Source organism: Quercus robur, chromosome 2 (assembly GCF_932294415.1).
Source record: "Quercus robur chromosome 2, dhQueRobu3.1, whole genome shotgun sequence".
NCBI classification, from domain to species: Eukaryota; Viridiplantae; Streptophyta; class Magnoliopsida; order Fagales; family Fagaceae; genus Quercus; species Quercus robur.
The window spans coordinates 18,043,476-18,063,292 of record NC_065535.1 but is presented as its reverse complement, the minus strand read 5'-3'; the positions used below and the strand labels follow the sequence as shown (position 1 = coordinate 18,063,292).

Genomic DNA, 19,817 nt, shown 5'->3' with positions numbered 1-19,817 from the left:
CTGTCACATGTGATGTTGGAACTACACAATGTGAGAATGGAACCGTCAAATATGAGAAAAAAGTAAGGGAACCACCAAATGTGAGAAAAGAACTGTCACATGTGATGTTGGAACTGCATAAGGTGAGGATGGAACCGTCATATATGAGAAAAAAGTAACTTGATGTAGCAGGTTACCTATTAGTGGGTACCATACCCCGCCTTTTTTTTGGGGGGTACCGTAGAATTACCCTACAAATATCCATTGTAAGTAGCCTAATAGTAATAGATTAGTGGAAAATTATTATGTAATATCGGAGTACCATAAATGCGTACTCCCGGAGTACCATAAATGTATACTTCCTCCTCTCACATGAATGGTGGGTCCTACTAATTAAATTCATGATAGGACCCACTATTTATGGTACTCCGGGAGTACCTAATAATTTTCCTAAATTAGTAACCTTACTAAGGTTAAGGCTTCAAAAATGTTTTGGCAAGAAACGTTTAATAAGGAAATGTTAAAAATGATAGTTTTAAGAGTGCCATTAACGTTTGAAAAAGTTTACTAATCAAAATATTGACTTTGCCAACTCGTGATATGGTGTACAACAAATTTTATTTATATATATATATATATATATATATATATTTTATCAAAATACTCCAACACCAAATGAGTGTTAAATACTTGCATATAATCTTCTTGTTCATAAACCCTACCCGTCCAAAGGGCAATGCCTTGATACAGCAGGTTTGAATTTAAAATGGTTGAGATTTTTATAAATCCGTTCAACAAACTTTGCTTGTAATGTAGCTTGTCCTCGATGGTCTTGTAACCAAAGTATTTGATAGTTGATTTATTCTTTGAAGGTATTAAGTGATAGTTTAGTTATAATGATATCTTTTATGATACCTTACATCTGTGGTTCAAACTCCACCTCCTTCTTCTTCACCATATACCTATCCCAAGAAAAGAAAAACAAGTCTAGAGCCATAAAATATTTTACAAAAAAATTTACTACTTCCAAAGTAGCAAGTTGTCATTGGTACATTAAAATGTGATATCAATGATAAGTTCATTTAGAACCAGTAAAAACTTGTTAACTCAATTGTTGTGTTTTCACCGGTACTCGAAATTCTTAGGAAGACTTCACATTAGCTTAATGAATAGATCCTAGCTGTATCACAAAAAGTGTGGCTTTCATCCGAATGCAACTTAACAACATAGTGTGCATTGGGGATGAGTTGAGTTTTTTAATTTATCTCCACTTTCAACTTATTTTTGCTACTATTCATGGGTCTCACTGCACTTTTTGATACTATTCATGAGTCTCATTGTACCATTTAACTTATTATTCTACATTTTCTATAAAAAAGTTTTCAGTTTCTACTAAATAAGTTGTTCCAAACGGACACTATAGTGTGCCATTCCTCCACGTGGGTTTCAATTGTAAATGCTTCTGCATTTGTGTAATTAAGGAGAAAATATCTAGTGTGAAGGTTATATGCAGCACCTTCTTACACTTGATGGTAGGTACAGACCCAAGGGGGCTCAGGCCCCCTTCGCTCAAAGAGATTTCTTTTATTGGTTATATTTATCATTTTTGTAGTTGGACTCTTCTCTTCCAAAACCTTGGTCCCTCTTCCTTTCCAATTAGTCTAGCCAGCCTAGTCTAACTAGTAACTATATATCAAACCCAAAAACTAAACAAAAACAATAACTTCAACTTTAAAAAAAAAAAAATATATATATATATATATATGTATATATATATATATATATATATCATAGCCAGCCTAGTATTAAAAAACACTGATTTTGTATATTTATAGTTTGTTAATACTATATGGATGCCTATTTAGAGTTTTTTTTTTTTTTTTGCTCATATTCTAGCCCCCCTAACTTGAAATCTTGGGTTCATTTTTGCTTGATGGGTTCCATATGTGATTGTGAGGAGGTATCTTTTCCCATCCACTATGTGGCTATGTATAAAACTATTTATTTGTATTATCTAAACAAGTCATATGACTTATTAAAAAAGTCATATGACTAAAACTATATAAGAATGATCTCTTCAATAATTACATAATGAAATGGAAGAAAATAGATCTAAACTAGTTTGAAAGTAATTTATAATTTCTAGTCACTTTATATGCTGGTCACACACAAAAACTTTTTGTAATTCAAGCAAAATAGGTTGATGTTTTTGCATCCTAAAACATTAATTAAGTATAAGCCAAGACAATAAATTTCACTGCTGTATGTTTGGCATCTGCCATATGGTATGTACTAAGGTTCAAGATCAAGAACGTGACTTGTGAGAGATTTGAGCTCAAAAACCCTAATGAATGATGATCATGTGGGATGTACCATGTTAGTCCTTATGTTTTTAAGTTTATGTCAAAATGGTCATTGTCGTTACACTAGTTTTGATTTGAGTTGAGATTATTCAACAAAAACACAAGCATCTAAGGAATCGCTGTGTCACGTGATGCCTCAAGATGTTAATAGAGGATTGGCAGAGGCATCTATGGGATTGTTGTGAATTGGCTTTCCACCACCATATAAAGCGGACCTCTCACAAGGATATGGGTCTTACACTTATGCAGACCACATGTTAATGAGAGTCTTGTTGCATAGAGCGGGCACAAGAGATAATTTTTACAATTATAGACCTTGGATCCTACAGACATAGGCCAAAAAAATACGAGTGGCCAATTTTATAGGAAATGATATTATGTATCATTTCTTTCTTTCTTTTTTTCTTTATCCTTCTTTTTAATCTATTGTGAATCGGGTGTATGTAACCATTCTCTTCTAGGGTGGATAATGTGAGAGAGTGGTTTACTCAAAAGTCTAGGACCACACACTTGCCTACACACTTTGACACAAATTTGCACATTTGTTAATGTGTGATTAAATTATATCACTTTTACATAGTCCACCACTATACTTAGTGAAAAGTAATATAATCACCACTTGCCACATGTCTGAGACTCTAAGTTTTGTCAAACTACAAGGTGTGATGGCTCTAAGAATTTTTTTTACGGTGGTCATTAAGAGCATTCACATAAGTTTGTGTAAAATGACATTTAGCCAAATTTTGAGCAACTAACCCTAAAAATCATGCACATAAGCTTTGTGCAAAAGGAATTTTGTAGTTATAGTAATTGTGCAAATATACACAATTACTATTCATATGTTTTTTTTTTTAAGAGATAGAGAGAGAAATAATATTTTAATAAAATGTAGTGTAAAAAAAATAGTCTGATGTAAATGTTTTTAAAAAGTGGTTATGTAAATTTTTTATTAAAAAAAGTTTTTATTTTATCATAGACATGAATTTTTGAATAAACTGATGCAAATAAGAGACTTAAATTATACAAAATCATATAAAAAGAGAAATTATATATATATATATATATATATATTTTAGAAGGAAGACAACTAATATTATTAGCCAGAATCGATGAAAAGAACAAAGTAAAGGTGGGGAGGAGCATCCTCCATCCAAACAGTCAAACCTCTAACATGTCTAGCTAGGTTATGAGCAACCTTATTACCACTCCTATAAGTATGAGAAAAAGAAATACACTCATTGGTAACTAAGGTGGATTTAGCCAAAGAGATGATGTGGCCGAATGAAGAAAGAGAGTCTTCTATAGCCATGAAGGTTTTGATCACTGCTTCTGAGTCTCCTTCAAGGCTGAAAGGTCGGATACTGAGCTCTTGAGTAAATGAAATCGCCCTGGTAGCAGCCATAGCTTCAACAATATTGGGAGAGAAAGGAAGTGGGGCTTGTTCCGAGAGGGAAGCCATAACATTCCCTTGCCAGTTTCGGATTACAACAACCAACCCAGCCTTGCCCATCTCAGGAAATGTGGCCCCATCAAAATTAACTTTGAAACAATCTGTGGGAGGTGGAGACCAGTGAGACAGAACCCGTGACTGCCCAAAGACACCCTGCTGCAATGGGAGCGAAATATTGTGCTGTTTGAAGTCAGACAAAGCTTGTGAAGCTTGAGGTAGCACTTGAGAAACGGGGAAATCCAAGTGCCTCGTTCTGATCTGATTCCTACGGTAACCAGTGTCCACATCACCATGAACATCAGCTCCATATTTTTATCCTCCAAAAAACCAAAGTCCATCAATTCCCGAAAAGAAGAGAAGCTACGCACTTGCCGAAACTCACACCCCAGCATGGCTTCCCATACTTCAGATATTTTCGAACACTCCCATAAAGTGTGGCACGTTGTCTCAGGGGTTGAAAGGCAGTGCTCGCATACATCATCCAAAAGGATTTTCCTCTTCCGTAAGTTCCATTTAACCGGTATCACATCACGACATGCACGCCAAAGAAAGTTTCGGACTTTATTTGGAACATGGAGACTCCAAATTCTCTTCCAAATATCTTTATGTTGGTGCTGGTTGGCCTGCGAAGTTGAGAGGATGGCTTCATTAGCTAGGAACCTTGAGCACAATTTCACCGAGTAGACACCTGAGGAGTTAAAGACCAAATAACCTTATCCTCTACAGGAAGTGGACTTAGTGGGATACTAAGAATAAGGTCAACCTCAGTGGGATGGAATAAGCCACGTAAGAGGTTTGTATACCACCTTCTAGTTATCGAGTTGATAAAATTCAACTCTCTAATTAGCTCAATTGATAAAATTTCTTATAATTAAATAAAAAATATGAGGTTTAATCCTTGTCTACACTAAAAACCAATTGGTGTCTTGGTCTGATGATAAAAAATTATCATCGAAAGCGAACGCTATAATTTGAAACTCTCTATAAAAAATTTAAAAAAAAAAAAAAAAAAAAAAAAAAAAAAAAAAAAAACTCAACTTTAATTTTTGTTGTTGCAATATCTGTATATATTAAGAGGATTCAGAAAGTTAGTTATTGTTTTTTTTTTTTTGTCAAAAAATACCCCTAAATTAACTAACCAACAACTTAAAAATGAGGTTAAAATAGTAAATTGGCAAAAGAAAGTTAATTATTGTTTTTTTTTATTGTCAAAAATACCCTTACCTAAAACTTAAAAATGAGGTTAAAATAGTAAATTGACAAAAATAATAAATTCTTATTTCTATGTTAAAATGTCTTCATGCTTCTAATAAACTCATACTTTTACGTTGATTTAAATTCTTACTTCACCTATCAAAAAAAAAAAAAAAATCCTACTTCTACTCACTAATTCCCTACAAAATATGATCACTCTTTTGTTAGTTTTAAAACTCCTTCAATCTACAAAACTCACCCTTTTTTTTTTTGTGATTGTAAAAAGTAGAAATTCCAAATTATAACAAATGCAAATTATTAATGTGGGACACAATAGTTTGTGGGCTCGGCCCGCTCGCTTATGGGGAGTCCACAGGCCCCGAACTGAAGGAGGCCAGGGCCCAAGCTCAAAAATAGTAAGCCCAAAGTGGCCCGAAGATACAGCCGAGGACAGCTTAGTCCTCGGCAGACCCAAAATCCCATTGACAAAAGTGGAATACAAGCAAACTTAAAAGATCAGAAAATATCTCGGGGAAATAGTCTTTAATACCCTTCATTGACATGACATAGCACCTAACAGAACCTGATTTTTAGGCTTTATTAACCATCCCCAACAATTCTGGGATTAGATTGACGGGACAAATATCAGTCCTGGAAAAGTTGACCCTACACGTGGACGAGGGACAGCGAACGTAGGCTAGTATAAAAGAGAAGCTAAACTAATCAGATGGGGATTCCCATCTCACTTCCTGGGGAAAAACTCCAGGGATGAGAATGACCGGACAATATAAGTGCTCCACCACAAAAAACCCACCTCCGGGTAAACGGAGAAAGGCATTAATGCTGCTCGGACATGATCCGAGGAGTCCAATCCTTCGAGATACAAAGTTGTAGGGCTTGGATATCCTGACCGTAGTCCTTTCTTACCTGAGTTCCCTAAAATCCAGTTTGGACCAACGCCCTGTGACCAAACGCTAGCCTTTTAAGCCCACTCTCTACAAATTTTATTGTGAGGAATCTTTCGCGTGCGAGCCCAACGTCCTTGTTGGGCCGTTTGAGAAACGTGTCCTTACAATTAATTTTTTCCCAAAAAATAAAAGAGCCTCTGAGCACACATGTGCTCAAAGGCTAGTTTTTATTATGTGTATAACATTACTCTATTAAAAAGAATTTTTCTTAATATTATAATTTTTATTGTGTCATAGCATTACTCTATTAACAATTTAATTCAACTCAATTTTTTTGCTGTTGCATTTTTATTGTGTCCATAGTTGTTGTTTCTCAACTTATTATTTGTATATATTAAGAACATTCAGAAAGTTAGTTATTACTTTTTTTTTGTCAAAAATACCCCCCTAAATTAATTAACCAACAACTTAAAAATGGGTTAAAATAGTAAATTGGCAAAAGAAAGTTAGTTATTTCTTTTTTTATTGTCAAAAATATCCCTACCTAATCTGTATATATTAAGAGGATTCAAAAAGTTAGTTATTTTTTTTTTTGTCAAAAATACCCCTAAATTAATTAACCAATAATTTAAAAATGGGGTTAAAATAGTAAATTGACAAAAATAATAAATTTCTATTTCTAAATTGAAATGTCTTTCTGCTTTTAATAAACTTCTACTTTTACGTTAATTTAAATTCCTACTTTTACTCTCTAACTTCCTACAAAATAAAATCACTCTTTTGTTAGTTTTAAAATTCTTTAAATCTACAAAACTCACCCCACGTATTCTTTTTTTTTTTTTTTTTGTGATTTGAAAAAGTAGAAATCTCAAATTATAATAAATGCAAATTATTAATCTCAAGTTAATTATTACTTTTTTTCCTGTCAAAAATACCCATAAATTAATTAACCAACAACTTAAAAATGGGGTTAAAATAGTAAATTGGCAAAAGAAAGTTAGTTGTGGGAGCCAGTTAGCGAGAAGGTACTATTAAAATTGTACGAATTGGGCCTATGGCCCAATCCGAGGATATTCACTAGTCCGAGGATGGTCAAATAAGGTTATTATGGGAATGGTAGAAGAAGAAGAAATAAGGATTGTATATGATAATCCAAAATATGTCCGAGGAGAAAAGTTATCTCGGAAACAGAGATCCGAGATCAGTAAGAATGTCTTATCATCCTGAACATCCTTCAAGGTTGCATCACAGTTAGAAGTCGGATATTGGATAAGGGAGGTAACAAATATCTTCAAAAGCTACTGCCTCCACATTAAATGCATCACAGCTAACTCTCTAGCCGCATTAATGTGGAGGTGATACATGAATAGTGGTTAAGTAACCTTACAACTACTAGTTGAAGGTTCTGGGAGGTGTTGGATGAGACAAAAAAGAATTCCTACAACTTAATCTACACGTGTATGATAAGGATGATACCAAAATTATAGTATATAGTATGGAAAGGTGGCCTAAAGGAGAGGGATCGAGAAGTTAAGAAATCTTTGTAATAATCCTTTGAACTCTTGTAACATTGATCATCAACTGGATATTATAACATAGCTCCTTGGACTGTGCCAAGGACAGATTTTCTCACTTTACTTGTGCTTGATTTTCTTAAATAAACAACTATTATTGTTTTTCTTATTAAATAGAACTAGTTATTTTACTCACGCTCTACAAATTTATTGTTTGGGCTTGTTGGGCTAAAATCTAATCGTATATTGGGTCCAATCCAAATTTAGTACTTACATTAGTTATTACTTTTTTTACTGTCAAAATTACCCCTACCTAATCTGTATATATTAAGAAAATTCAGAAAGTTAGTTATTACCATTGTTATTGATACCGTTCCGTTCCGGCTAGAATGGCCGAAATTTTTCGTACTGGTATGCAAACCGGTACCAGAATACCCCCCATTCTACCTCGGGTCAAATTTCGGAAAGTTTCGGGCCATTCCGGTCATTCCGGTCAATTTCAGCCGGAATAGGATTTGGCCTATTATTTTAAAAAAAAAAAAAAAACAATAAAGGTCCAAAATACTTAAAAAAAAAATCCTCCGGAGATTAAATGATTTGGCTTATGTAAGGTTTAGGAATTAAAATTGGTTTTTGGGTTTCCGAAAGGGAGATTGGATTTGGTTTTGGGTCTACGGATAGAGAGAGCGGTGTTTGTATCAAATAGCCATAGACCTCAGTTACTGGATCTAAAGCCGCTTTGGGGTTACATGGAGAAAGGAAGAGTGGTCAAAGAAGAAGAAGACAAGGCGTTGGTGGAAAATAAGAAAAGGAGAAGGAGAAGAGTTTGACTGAGGACTTGTGAAAGAAATGAGTGGATGAGAAAAAATAGATGGACAAAAAAAAAGGGAAGTGTTTATGTGTGTCAGCTGTCATGTAAGACAATGTATAGAAATAAAAATTAAATTAAAGTTGCACAATTATTAATATAATATTTTCACATAAATGTTAAATTGATGTTAAATGTTTTGTATTATTTGATATTTAGTTGTTGTCTTGTAATTCTTCTTATTGTGTGATGTTAAATTGATGTTTAAGACTTAAGAGTTAAGATTAAATGATTTGTGTTATTTTATATTTAGTTATTTATTTATTAGAATTGACAATTTTATGTTTTACAAGAATATATAAAAATTATTTTTTAGGAATCTTGAAACACCCTGAAACAGTACGTCAAAATTGGCGGGTATCAAAATATTCCATTCTACTGGACAAATCGGAATGGGGTCCGAAACGATATTAATAACAATGGTTATTACTTTTTTTCCTGTCAAAAATACCCATAAATTAATTAACCAACAACTTAAAAATAGGGTTAAAATAGTAAATTGACAAAAAAAATTAGTTATTATTATTTTTATTGTAAAAAATACCACTATCTAAAACTTAAAAATGAGGTTAAAATAGTTAATTGACAAAAATAATAAATTCCTACTTTTACGTTAAAATGTCTTCTTACTTCTAATAAACTCCTACTTTTACGTTAATTTAAATTCTTACTTCTACTCTTTAACTCCCAACAAAATAAAATCACTCTTTTGTTAGTTTTAAAATTCCTTAAATCTACAAAACTCATCCCACATACATATTTATTAATTTTTTTTATGATTCTAAAAAGTAAAAATCTCAAATTATAATAAAAGTAAAATATTAATTTTTACCAAAAAATAAAAAATCCTTATTCTGTGTACTTTTTGGCGCAAAAATAGTACGATATTTAGGAGGACGCCACGGAGTGCCCCACTGTCTAAAACTGCTACCGACATTCATCAAACCTCTTTCTTATTTTTACAGTTACAGGGTCGAAGTTGAAAAGTTGAAAGGAAAGAGGAAAATCAGTTTATACCTCAGTTCTTCGACGCTGCCTGACAGTAACACAGGTCAGGTTGATCAATAATTTTTCTATGCTTATATCAAAGTTACTGTTTTTCATTCTTGCCATTATGGGTTTTGCTTTCCTGTTTTGCAATTGATATGTGTTTGGTTTTTCCTTTTTCACTTTGACTGCACTTCAAAGTAATTTTTTGAATGTCATTATTGTTTTTAGTGAGATTATTATTTATGTCAAGAGCTTCGTAACTTAACTGGTATTCTCGTTATTCCAACGAAGACGTTCAAGGTTCAAATTTCTCTCCCAGTAACCAAAAAAAAAAAACCTTGAGAAGAATTAGGAAGTCAACCTGGAACCCCAACAATCAAAATCAGGGCTTTATGGGTTTTTCAGGAAGTTTGAACTCCTAGGCTTAATCCATTAGACTAACAATTAGGGTTAATTAGTAACAGTTGTGATTTGGGACTCCATCAACAACTATACTGAGAAGCAAACCTATTAGATGTGTTTGATTACGGCTTTTATGTTAGGTCATATGTGCAGATTTCTCTTACTTTTGATATATACATGATGGCCTAAACCTTACATCGGTTAGATATGTGTTTGTTTGATACAACTTAATTTTCAGCGTTTTGAAAATTTGTTGTTTGAAAAAAGAGTTATTCCCGGAAAAAAATTTGCGGTTTTTTGAAAAAGCAACAGAACTGAAACAAGCGGATATCAATTTATAAAAGACATTTGTTGGAATGCCTTGATGCCCACAAGCACAATAAATGTGTATATAGTATATATCTATTGATTTGTGAGATTGATTTTGTTTTCCATTTTTTCCAAAATAGTAATGGACGGCTTAGCAATAATGCATCATTTTTCTGCCATGAAGACTTTAAAGGATCTGAATTTTGAGAGCTGGACAGAGTGGAAAACCGATTTGCAAATTTTCCTTGGTTTGTGGGACCTAGATATTGCTCTTTACAAAGAAAAACCAACCGATGCATCTGAATATGAAAGATGGGAGAAAAGTAATCGCTTAAGCATTTTGATTATGAAAGCCAAGACTGATGGTGGTATTCGTGGCCTTGTGCATGACAGTACTGGCAATGCCAAACAATTTTTTGATGCTCTTGAGGCCTTATTTATGAAAATGGAGAGAGATGAGGCTTGTTCACTGTTTCGCAAGTTAGTGAGGATGAAATTTGATGGTGAAGGAAGTGTCTGTGAACACATTATGAAGATGGCCAGTATTTACTCTAGGCTGAGAGCTGTGAATTTTATGGGCCTCTCTGATGATTCTTTTCTTGTTGAAAAGGCTGTCAATTCTCTTCCTCAACGGTTTTGGCCTCTGCAATCTGCATACGATCGTCAAAATAAGAATTTTGGATTGGACGAACTTATATCCAGGTGTGTAGCAGCAGAAAAATTATTTAATGAAGTTGAAGATAATGATGTTAGTGATGCGTCTTTTGAAAGAGAGCAATCAGGATATAGAATTGACAATGACTGTAGGAAAAGTGCTAAAACTCAATGTTTTTCCTGTGGGGAGATAGGCCACAAGAGGAGGGACTGCCCCAACTGATGGTAAAAAAGGTAAGAGTTTTTACATTCTGTCATGTGTGACACGTATTTGATTAATTTCTTGGGTGATTATATTTTCTCTGGTAATGGAATCTCATATTGGCTTCCCATATTACAAAGCCCGAATAAATGGGTTTCTTTCTTTAAATAAGTTATTCTAACAATCACCTCCCTCTCTTAAAATGTATAAAAATGAAAGAAGAATTGGTTGTATATAATCATTGCAGTAGTTTTATTTCAAATGAGGCTTTAATGGATTTCACATTTTTTTCCTGGCTGTTCAGGGAATATGAGGCTATCTCACAGACATATGAAGGGAGATTTCTTGGAATTTTGGCTTTAAGGTTATAGTTTTATTCATTTTCTGTCAGTTCTTCCTTGTGTAGGTGAGTTAGTTGTATTTTGTTCAATTCTAGATGGTATAAACTATTAGTAATTCCTACCTAAATGATAAGATGGAGTTTAATTATATCTATTTGATTTTTAATTTTTTATATGAGCAATTTTCATCTAAATTAGATTGATCATAAAGTTGTTAGTGTGCGGTAGTAATAGGTGATCACACCATCATATGGCTCTCACATACAATAACCTCTCTTGGTGGATAGTCTTGTTTCACCGACCCTGTTTTTGCTTGCGTAGGGAGAAATTGGTTTTGTGTAAGGTTGTAAATTTTGGGGTTGATGTATCTGTTCATACAGATTTGTCTATTCCCAAGGGGTACAAATTTGCCAAGGACTCTCATTTGCTTCTTGATACAATTTATTTTCTCTATGGACACAATGCTATATAGTCTGTGATTATCACCCTAATGGGACTACCATTCGCATTTGGGACCAACAAAAGTTAAGTGATTGTAATTGACATCACTGCTGGCAACAAGTGAAATTTTATGTAATGGGGACTATAGTTCTTGCTATGGGGCCTCATTGCTCAATGTTTGAAGCAACACTTTTGTTCCTGTCTTGTATAAGGTTTCTACATTTTTTGGTTTGAAAGAAAAAGTAAGATGCGACTAACATGTCTTGTTAATTCAATAAATTTGAGATTTTACAATGCAAAACGAAGATTAGTGATAAAGAAGGGTTGATATGGGAATGTGACACGGGACAATCAGAATATTGCAACAATAAAATTGAAAGACAGGGAAAATAAAGGTTAGTAACCTAGAAATCAACACCTAGGCTTGGAGTTAGTACCAAGCGAGGAAAAAACTACTAGGAATTGGTACTTAGGATACAATATATAGTTTAGGTTTAGGATACAATATATGGTTTGCTTATACAAGAATACTAATCCCTAATTAATTGGTGTAGAAAACTTTACTTATTACATGAAAAAAATACTGAAGACTTCAAAATGAAAATACAAGGGCCTAAAATACAAATGCAATTGATATCCAAAAATAAATAGATTGAATTATAATAAAATCCTTCTTGTACATCCTGCAACATAATGTACCACGAATCGAAAGAGATATGGGGAATGAATTCATGTGTTGTATAATATCGTTTTTTTTTAATTATATTGTGAGAATACATAACATCATATTCATTCAATTATGAATGACATTAGTTAGTACTTAGTATAACTACCAATAGCTTTTGCGTTCTTAATTAGTTCTCACCATGGCTACCGTTTTTGCTGACTAGCAATTGATTGGTTTGAATAACCTTATGCATCGATGGGTTTTGGGGAACAGTTTATGAAAAATAAAATAAAATAGAAAAATTGATCAACTAGATTATATATCTCGGTAAAATTGAGAAAGGAGCACTCACCCCACTGCAAAAGTATCGACATCACAAAGCAAGGCTTTGGAAACCCGCCTAGGGAGGTCCCTTGTTAGGGGAAGGACTCATGTTATAGGGAGGTCCCTTGTTAGGGGAAGGACTCATGTTATAGAAATATGATGTATTTTCTCCACGTGAGGACTTATCCATCGACATCAGAGGATAGGACCCACTTTCTTAGCTCATGGGCCAGGTTATTGCATGTTTTTGTTTTTTTACTTTTTTTTTTTTTTTTCCCAACTAAACAAGGCCCTGGAATTCACTAGTGGTGTGTTTGGATGAAATGATTTGGGCATTTGGATTTCGATTTGGGTGATTAAAATCTAAATATCTTATTTCGACAGTTTAAAAAATGTCAAAGATTTGAATTTGACAAATCTGCCAATGATTTTAAACCTTTAAATACTTTGATTTAAAATAACTCCTAAAATCAATGGATTTGAAATCAATGTATTTCAAATCTATTAATTTAAAATCTAAATCCAAGTTTCCAAACACAATCTAGGAGAATTCCGGTATTCATAATTGAATGATTGATTGTAAATTTTAATAGCACTTGATGAAGTTGATGTCAACCAATTAAGTTACAAGACTTTTGGTTAAGAGTATTCTCAAAAAGCTACTTAATCTATTTTACATTGCCACTTAAATAATACACCCTACTTTTTATACTCTATTCTATTACCACTTTATTTGAATATTTTTTAAATTTTATATTATCACTTTAAAAAATACACCCTAAATTGCATACTCTCTTTTTTTTTTATGAATTTTTATTTTTATTTTTATATATTATCACTTTAAAAATACATCCTAGATTACATACTCTCTGCTTTTAATGAGATTAAAATAATTGGGATTGAATAAAAAATATATAAAATAATAGTGCTCAAGATATAGTTGTTATAGTGGCTGCTACAATGTATATTTATTCTCAAAGGTTACTGTAGCAATTTAAAATGGATAAAAATTAATGCTTTAAAAAGTTGTATCTAATTTTTTACACCATGTGTAAAAATGTTTGCTAATTACTTTTTTGTTTTTTTGCTAAAGTTGTATCTAATTTTTTACACCATATGTAAAAATGTTTGCTGAGACAAAAAACTAAAACTAACTTACTTCTAAAAAATAAAACTAAATTATTTAAAATAATGCTGAAATATAAAAAAAAAGTGTAGAATTCACAAATCGTACATAAAAATAAGTAAAATATTAGCTTATAATCATTGTTTTAAAAACCAAATCGGACCGGATTGGTCGGTCCGACCGGTTCAACTGGAAATCGGGAGCCAATTCGGTTTGATTAAAAGCTCCAAAACCGGTCAATAACAGTCAACAATCGAAAAACCGGCCAAAAACCGGTCAAAAATAAGGATTGAACCGGAAATTAAAAAACGGTTCTATGACCGGTTCGGTTTTTAAAACCAAGCTTATAATCAAATATTCAAAGGCACGTTTAATATATTTAGGGTAGATTTTAGTTCAAATACCATATTTATACATGCTCTCACTCTCAAACACACTCAAACTGCAGAGTCTGCAAATTTAGAGTGGGCCACTGATCATAAACCGTAGGTCCAAGAAATGCATGGGCCCACATTCTTTTAGTGGACTGTTTCATATGCTGACACGTTTGTTTTGGATGAATTCATATGCTTACACGTTGTTCAGAAGAACACTTGGCAGTGTCATACTACTACCCGTCTACTCCTACTCCTACGTTTATATAATTGTAAATCCTCTTACTTTTATTTTACAGAGAGTTGAAAGGAAAGAGGAAATTCAGTAAATTCAGTAAAGATTAAAAAGATGGGTTTTACCAAGACTAAGGAAGCTGGAACCCAGTCCATGCTGCCTGATCCTGACAGTGACGCAGGTCAGTCTGGTTCATCAATAATTGTTCTATATATGCTGTATTTTCATTATTATCGTTATTGGGTTTTTCCTTTTGCTTTGCTCTTTAATTTTTGTTTTTGATTTTTCTTTGTTTACCTTGGCTGCTATTCGAAATATATTTGTAATATATATATATATATATATATATATAGGTCTGGTTAATGTATACTCTAATAATTAATTATATATTAATCATCCCTTTTAATAAACGAAATAAAAAAAGTGAAACATTTTTGACAAATTTTTTTTTTTAAATCTCATAAAAAGTTTTCTATGCTCTAATCATCAATCATTCATTTTAGAAAAAGAAATTTTGAAACTTTTTTGATAATTTTTTTTTAAATTTCTTATAAAAAGTTTTCTAAAATAAATTATATATATACAGAGAGAGAGAGAGAGAGAAGTCAACCCTAAACCCCAACCATCAAAATTAGAGCTTTATGGGTTTATTACGAAGTATTGAGTCCTGAGCTCAGTCCGGCTTTAGACCAACAATTAGGGTTAATAAATAAATTAAATAATACCTTATACATATGACTAACCTTGACTAATCTTGTTTAATCTTGTTGAGGAACGAGGATACAACAAATTTGGGACTAAGGCTCAGTAAACATAATTTGTTTTTCTGATAATTCAATAGCTGTGGGAGGAGGGATTTGAACAGTAGATGTGTCCATTGGATACACTAGGAAGCACACATTTGAAAGGGAGAAACACATGTTAAATGTGTGTGATTCTGGGTTTTATATATGTACACACATATATATATATATATATATATATTTATATATATGAGTCTATTTGGATATCACTTATGACTGAAAACTGAAAACTTGTTATTGAAAATATTCTAATAAAATAATTTTTAAAATTTTAAACTTGGGTCCTGTGAACAGTGCAGGAGACCCAGGGAAAAAGGCAAATGCTAGTCGTGTTTGCTATCCAAACTCACACTATGTGTCTGTTGATTAAACTTATTTCTCATGTTATATTTTTTGAAAATGTGGTGTTCGAAAAAGTTATACTTTAGAAAAGAAAAATAATAATAATAATAAGGGTGACATTTTTCTGTTTCTAACGGCTGAAACAAACATGTATCATTTTATAAAAAGACATTTGTTGGAATGCCTTGATGCCCACATGCACACACACATGCACTTAGTTAGAAATAAGCGTGTATATACCTATTGATTTGTGAGTTTGAATTTGTTTTCTTGTTTTTCCAAAACAGTAGCTAATGCTTTAGCAATGATGAGTCAACTGTCTGCTATGAAGACGTTAAAGGATCTGGATTTTGAGAGCTGGATGGAGTGGAAAACTGATTTGCAAATTTTCCTTGGGTTGTTGGACTTAGATATTGCTCTTTACAAAGACAAACCAACAGAGGCATCTGAATTTGAAAGATGGGAGCAAAGTAATCGCTTAAGCCTTTTGATTATGAAAGCCAAGACTTATAATGGTATTCGTGGTCTTGTGCATATGACAGTACTGGCAATGCCAAACAATTTTTTGCTGCTCTTGAGGATATATTTATGAAAATGGAGAAAGAAGAGGCCTATTCCCTGTCTGACAAGTTACTGAAGATGAAATATGATGGTGAAGGGAGCGTCTGTGAACACATTATGAAAATGTCCAGTATTTTCTCAAGGTTAAGAGCTGTGGATCATACAGATCTTTCTGATTCTTATCTTGTTAAATTGGCCGTCAAATCTCTTCCTCTACAGTATATGTCTCTGAAACTTGCATACAATCCTAAAAGCAATGATTGGGGATTGGGCAAACTTTTGTCCAAGTGTGCAGAAGCAGAAAAATTACATCATGAAATTGAAATTGAAGAGAATGATGTTAGAGATGCGTTTTATGAAGGAGAGCAATCAGGATATACAAGTGACAATGACCGTAGGAAAAGGGCTAAAATTCAATGTTTTTCCTGTGGGGAGATGGGGCACAAGAGGTGGGAATGCCCAAACTGATAGGAACAAGGTAAGAACTTTTACACTCTTTCAGTTTTGATGATACTAGTGAACATCCCTCTTCTGTAATCCTGGATGCAAAAGGGGGTGGCAAGGATTCAGAAGCTTCATTTGTGAGCTTAATCTGGCCACTTTTAAGAAATGTGGTGGTTCTCACTACTAATATGTATAGGCATGAGATTGGTGGATGGAATTTACCCTCAACTGTGTCACTTCATCTTTGTTTACAAATGTGTGTGTGTCTCTTAGTATAAATTATAAAGTGGTTCAAAAAAACTATGTTCTGATGAGATGAAGTATGTGAACTTTGACCTGTTCATATGGCACCATTATCCAAATTTTGTGAATGCATGGGTGCTTGCTATGCTATGTTTCTGGTTATAACAGTGTTTTCTATCCACGAGGAACGTATTATCTCTCTACATTTAATTTTAATGTGGTCTGTTTGCAGTGAGAAATCCAAATTGATATTTAAATACCATTTTCTTACCGTACTGTTTCCCATTGACCGATTTTCTGAGATGGGGTCTTTTTCAAGAATGATTCAGCGATAATGGCTTTACGTGTTTGCAAGTGTTAGATCATACCTATGCATTTTATTAGGTAAGACTATATATTTTCTCATGCTTAAGCAATGATTATTATTATCATTTTTTTCTCTTGAGAATTTCAATGTTAAATCTTTCATGGTTGGTTTTGTTATCAAATTTCAATATGGTATTTGGAGTGAGTTTGGCATCTATTTGCTAAAGGTGGGGGACAAAAAAGATAAAAGTTAGCTTTAAAAAAGAAGAAGAAAGAAGCTCATTTTGTTGTTTATTTGGAAAAATGTGAGACAAAAAGCAAAAAGTTGGAAGCAAAACCAAGTTTGTCAAACGGACTATTTAAGGGACTATATTTACTATTAATTTTATGTGCATCAATTCAACCTATTGGCTATTGCATCTACCAGACAGTAGAGCTGATTTATTTACTAGGGACCTTGATGTGTATGTTTGCTCTCTGGCAGGAGAATGTCTGTTCACGAAATAAAGGCTGCAATTCACACTGATTCAAGGCATGCAAGCCAGCTGCGATCAGTTTACTCTAGTAGAGAAACAGTGGAATGTGGTTATGTGGTTTTTAAACGGATTGATTTCTTAGGAAGTTGCAAAATTTTGTTGGTGTTGAATCATGTCAGTGGGGACTATGACAGTAATGCGTATGAGCTTTTGATCAGGGAATGATATCATCTTTCCAGTGGCTAATCCCTTTCCCATATTTTAGTTTTGACTTTTGAGTCGTCAGTGGCAAGTTCAATTGCCTAGCTGAACTATTAGATCCAGGTCTTTAACTTGAAGACCAGTTGCATTCAACCTTGCTCTTTCTACCACGTTATGGAACAATTTAGATTATATGATTTGCATTTACTAAGCATAGTGAATAGTAAATGAGTGCATGTATCGATAGTCTTCTTGTTCAAAACCAAATCTGAGTGCCCTTATCAAATCCCTCTTGCAATGAAGACATATCTGATGGTTGAGGTTTTCTAATCTGTATTAGCTTCAACTGTTCGATTACTTGACTTGGTTTGGCAAGCGTAGACTAGTGAATAGTAAATGAGTGAAATACTTGCAGATAAGCTTCTTTTTCATAACCCCTACCCGTCCAAAGGGCAGTGCCTTGATACAATAGGTTTGAATTCAAGATGGTTGAGATTTTTTCAAATCTGTGATAGCTTGGATTTTTCAACAAACTGCGCGTGTTGTACCGGATGGTCTTGTAACCAAAGTTCTATATTTGATGGTTCTTGATCTATTGATTCTATTCTTGAACAGTGATAGTGGGGTGTACAAGTGATAGTCAAGTGGTAATAATGTCTTTTGTGGTCTCTTTAATCCCCACAATTCAAATAAAAACTAAAACTTGTCAACTTGATTGTTGTGAAAATTGTTAAATCCATATGGGTTTTAATTGTAAATGCTTTTGCATTTGTGTAATTAAGAAGAAAATATCTAATTAGACCGTTATAAACAACACCTTCTCACATTTGATGGTTTCCAAGTGAGACGTGTGTTATTGTGAGGGGCTGTATCAAGACAAATTTTAGCTTCAAACTAGTTTAAAGGTATTTCTTCCAACCCATTATGTGACGATTTATCAAATTATTCATGTATATTATTAAAACTACTCAGATAACTCATTAAAAAGTCATGCAACTAAAACTACATATAGATGGCCTTTTCAATTGTAGCATCGTGTTGGAAGAAGATAGATCACTTTTTTATAATTCAGGCAAACTTGCTTATGAATGAGTGGATATTTTGCTAATAAGCACTGTAGGTTTTTTTTTTTTTTTTTTTTTTGGGGTAAAATTTTGAACAATAATACAAAGACAATACAATGTTGGGATCGGCTCACATCCAGTTTAGAAATCTTCTGTTTCCTCCCATTTTCAAATAGATGAGTGACATGTGAAAAAAAAAAAATGATCCACCAATTAGAAAAGGCCAACAATTTCTCATCTCTCTCTTGCCTCTCCCCTTCACTATATCTTGAGCCAAATTGATTTGCAACTTTGCTGAAAACCACCAACCACCACCCACCAGAAATCCACCAGACAACACAAATCCGCCACTATGACCCATGACGCTGCCAAGTCTGCAATCTAGATCCAAACATGAAAAACCACCTTTCAACCCAAGAACAATTTGCCATTGCCTTCACCACCTCCACAAGGTCTCACCAATCCCTCTCCGTCGCTGCTTGCTGCCATCAAAAGCCACAGCCCTTACACAGGTACAAAACCATCAAGCAATCCGAGCCTCCCTTCAGATCTATGAAATTTTGTCAATCCCATTGCGAAAATCAACACCATAGATCTCTTTGTCGGCCTTTGATATGCAAAACCTAGGAATTTGGTTTCTATCATTTGTCTTATGCACCGCCACGCGTTGCTTGGAGTTTCTGACTGTTGATCCACGTGCTACATGCGCTGCTACTCGTTGGTTCTACCTCAATTAGGTGTCGTTCGCCAACAATGGCTATGATAGTTACTTCTCTCCTGCTGCTGCCTCATCGCTCTGAGTCCGACGGTGTCCCAACCTTCTTCCTCCACTTTTTATCGCAAAAGATATTTGCTTTTGCTTCTATTTTTGAATGTTTTTGAAACCACACGTTACTTTAAGTAAGGGCTGTGTGGTAAACAAGCTTAAACTACTGTTTTCAGTTTTTAAATAATATTACACATTTTTTTCACACATTTTTTCACCCACACATATTTCAAAAAATTACAAACAATATTATACAAACTCTTCTACAAA

The 19,817-nt window shown here is 33.5% G+C and overlaps 1 protein-coding gene and 1 long non-coding RNA gene across 2 annotated transcripts; one reads left to right on the top strand and one right to left on the bottom strand.

Moving 5' to 3' along the window:
• Positions 1–3,438: 3,438 nt before the first annotated feature.
• Positions 3,439–4,270, bottom strand: LOC126695775 (uncharacterized). Its single transcript, XM_050392594.1, has 2 exons — positions 4,161–4,270; positions 3,439–4,057 (listed from the first exon to the last, which is right to left on the bottom strand). Exons 1-2 carry the CDS (start codon positions 4,268–4,270, stop codon positions 3,439–3,441), a joined length of 729 nt encoding a protein of 242 aa, XP_050248551.1.
• Positions 4,271–14,404: 10,134 nt separating this feature from the next.
• LOC126712739 (uncharacterized) lies at positions 14,405–18,254 on the top strand. The gene is made up of 3 exons (XR_007651154.1): positions 14,405–14,522; positions 15,774–16,525; positions 17,525–18,254. It is a non-coding gene; the product is annotated as an uncharacterized LOC126712739 (long non-coding RNA).
• Positions 18,255–19,817: the final 1,563 nt, after the last annotated feature.

Coding starts and splice junctions, on each gene's coding strand:
- LOC126695775 (XM_050392594.1), bottom strand. CDS start 4,270: ATGTATGCGAGCACTGCCTTTCAACCCCTGAGACAACGTGCCACACTT. Junction 4,058..4,160: donor TGGGGTGTGAGTTTCGGCAA/GTGCGTAGCTTC, acceptor TGGTTACCGTAG/GAATCAGATCAGAACGAGGC.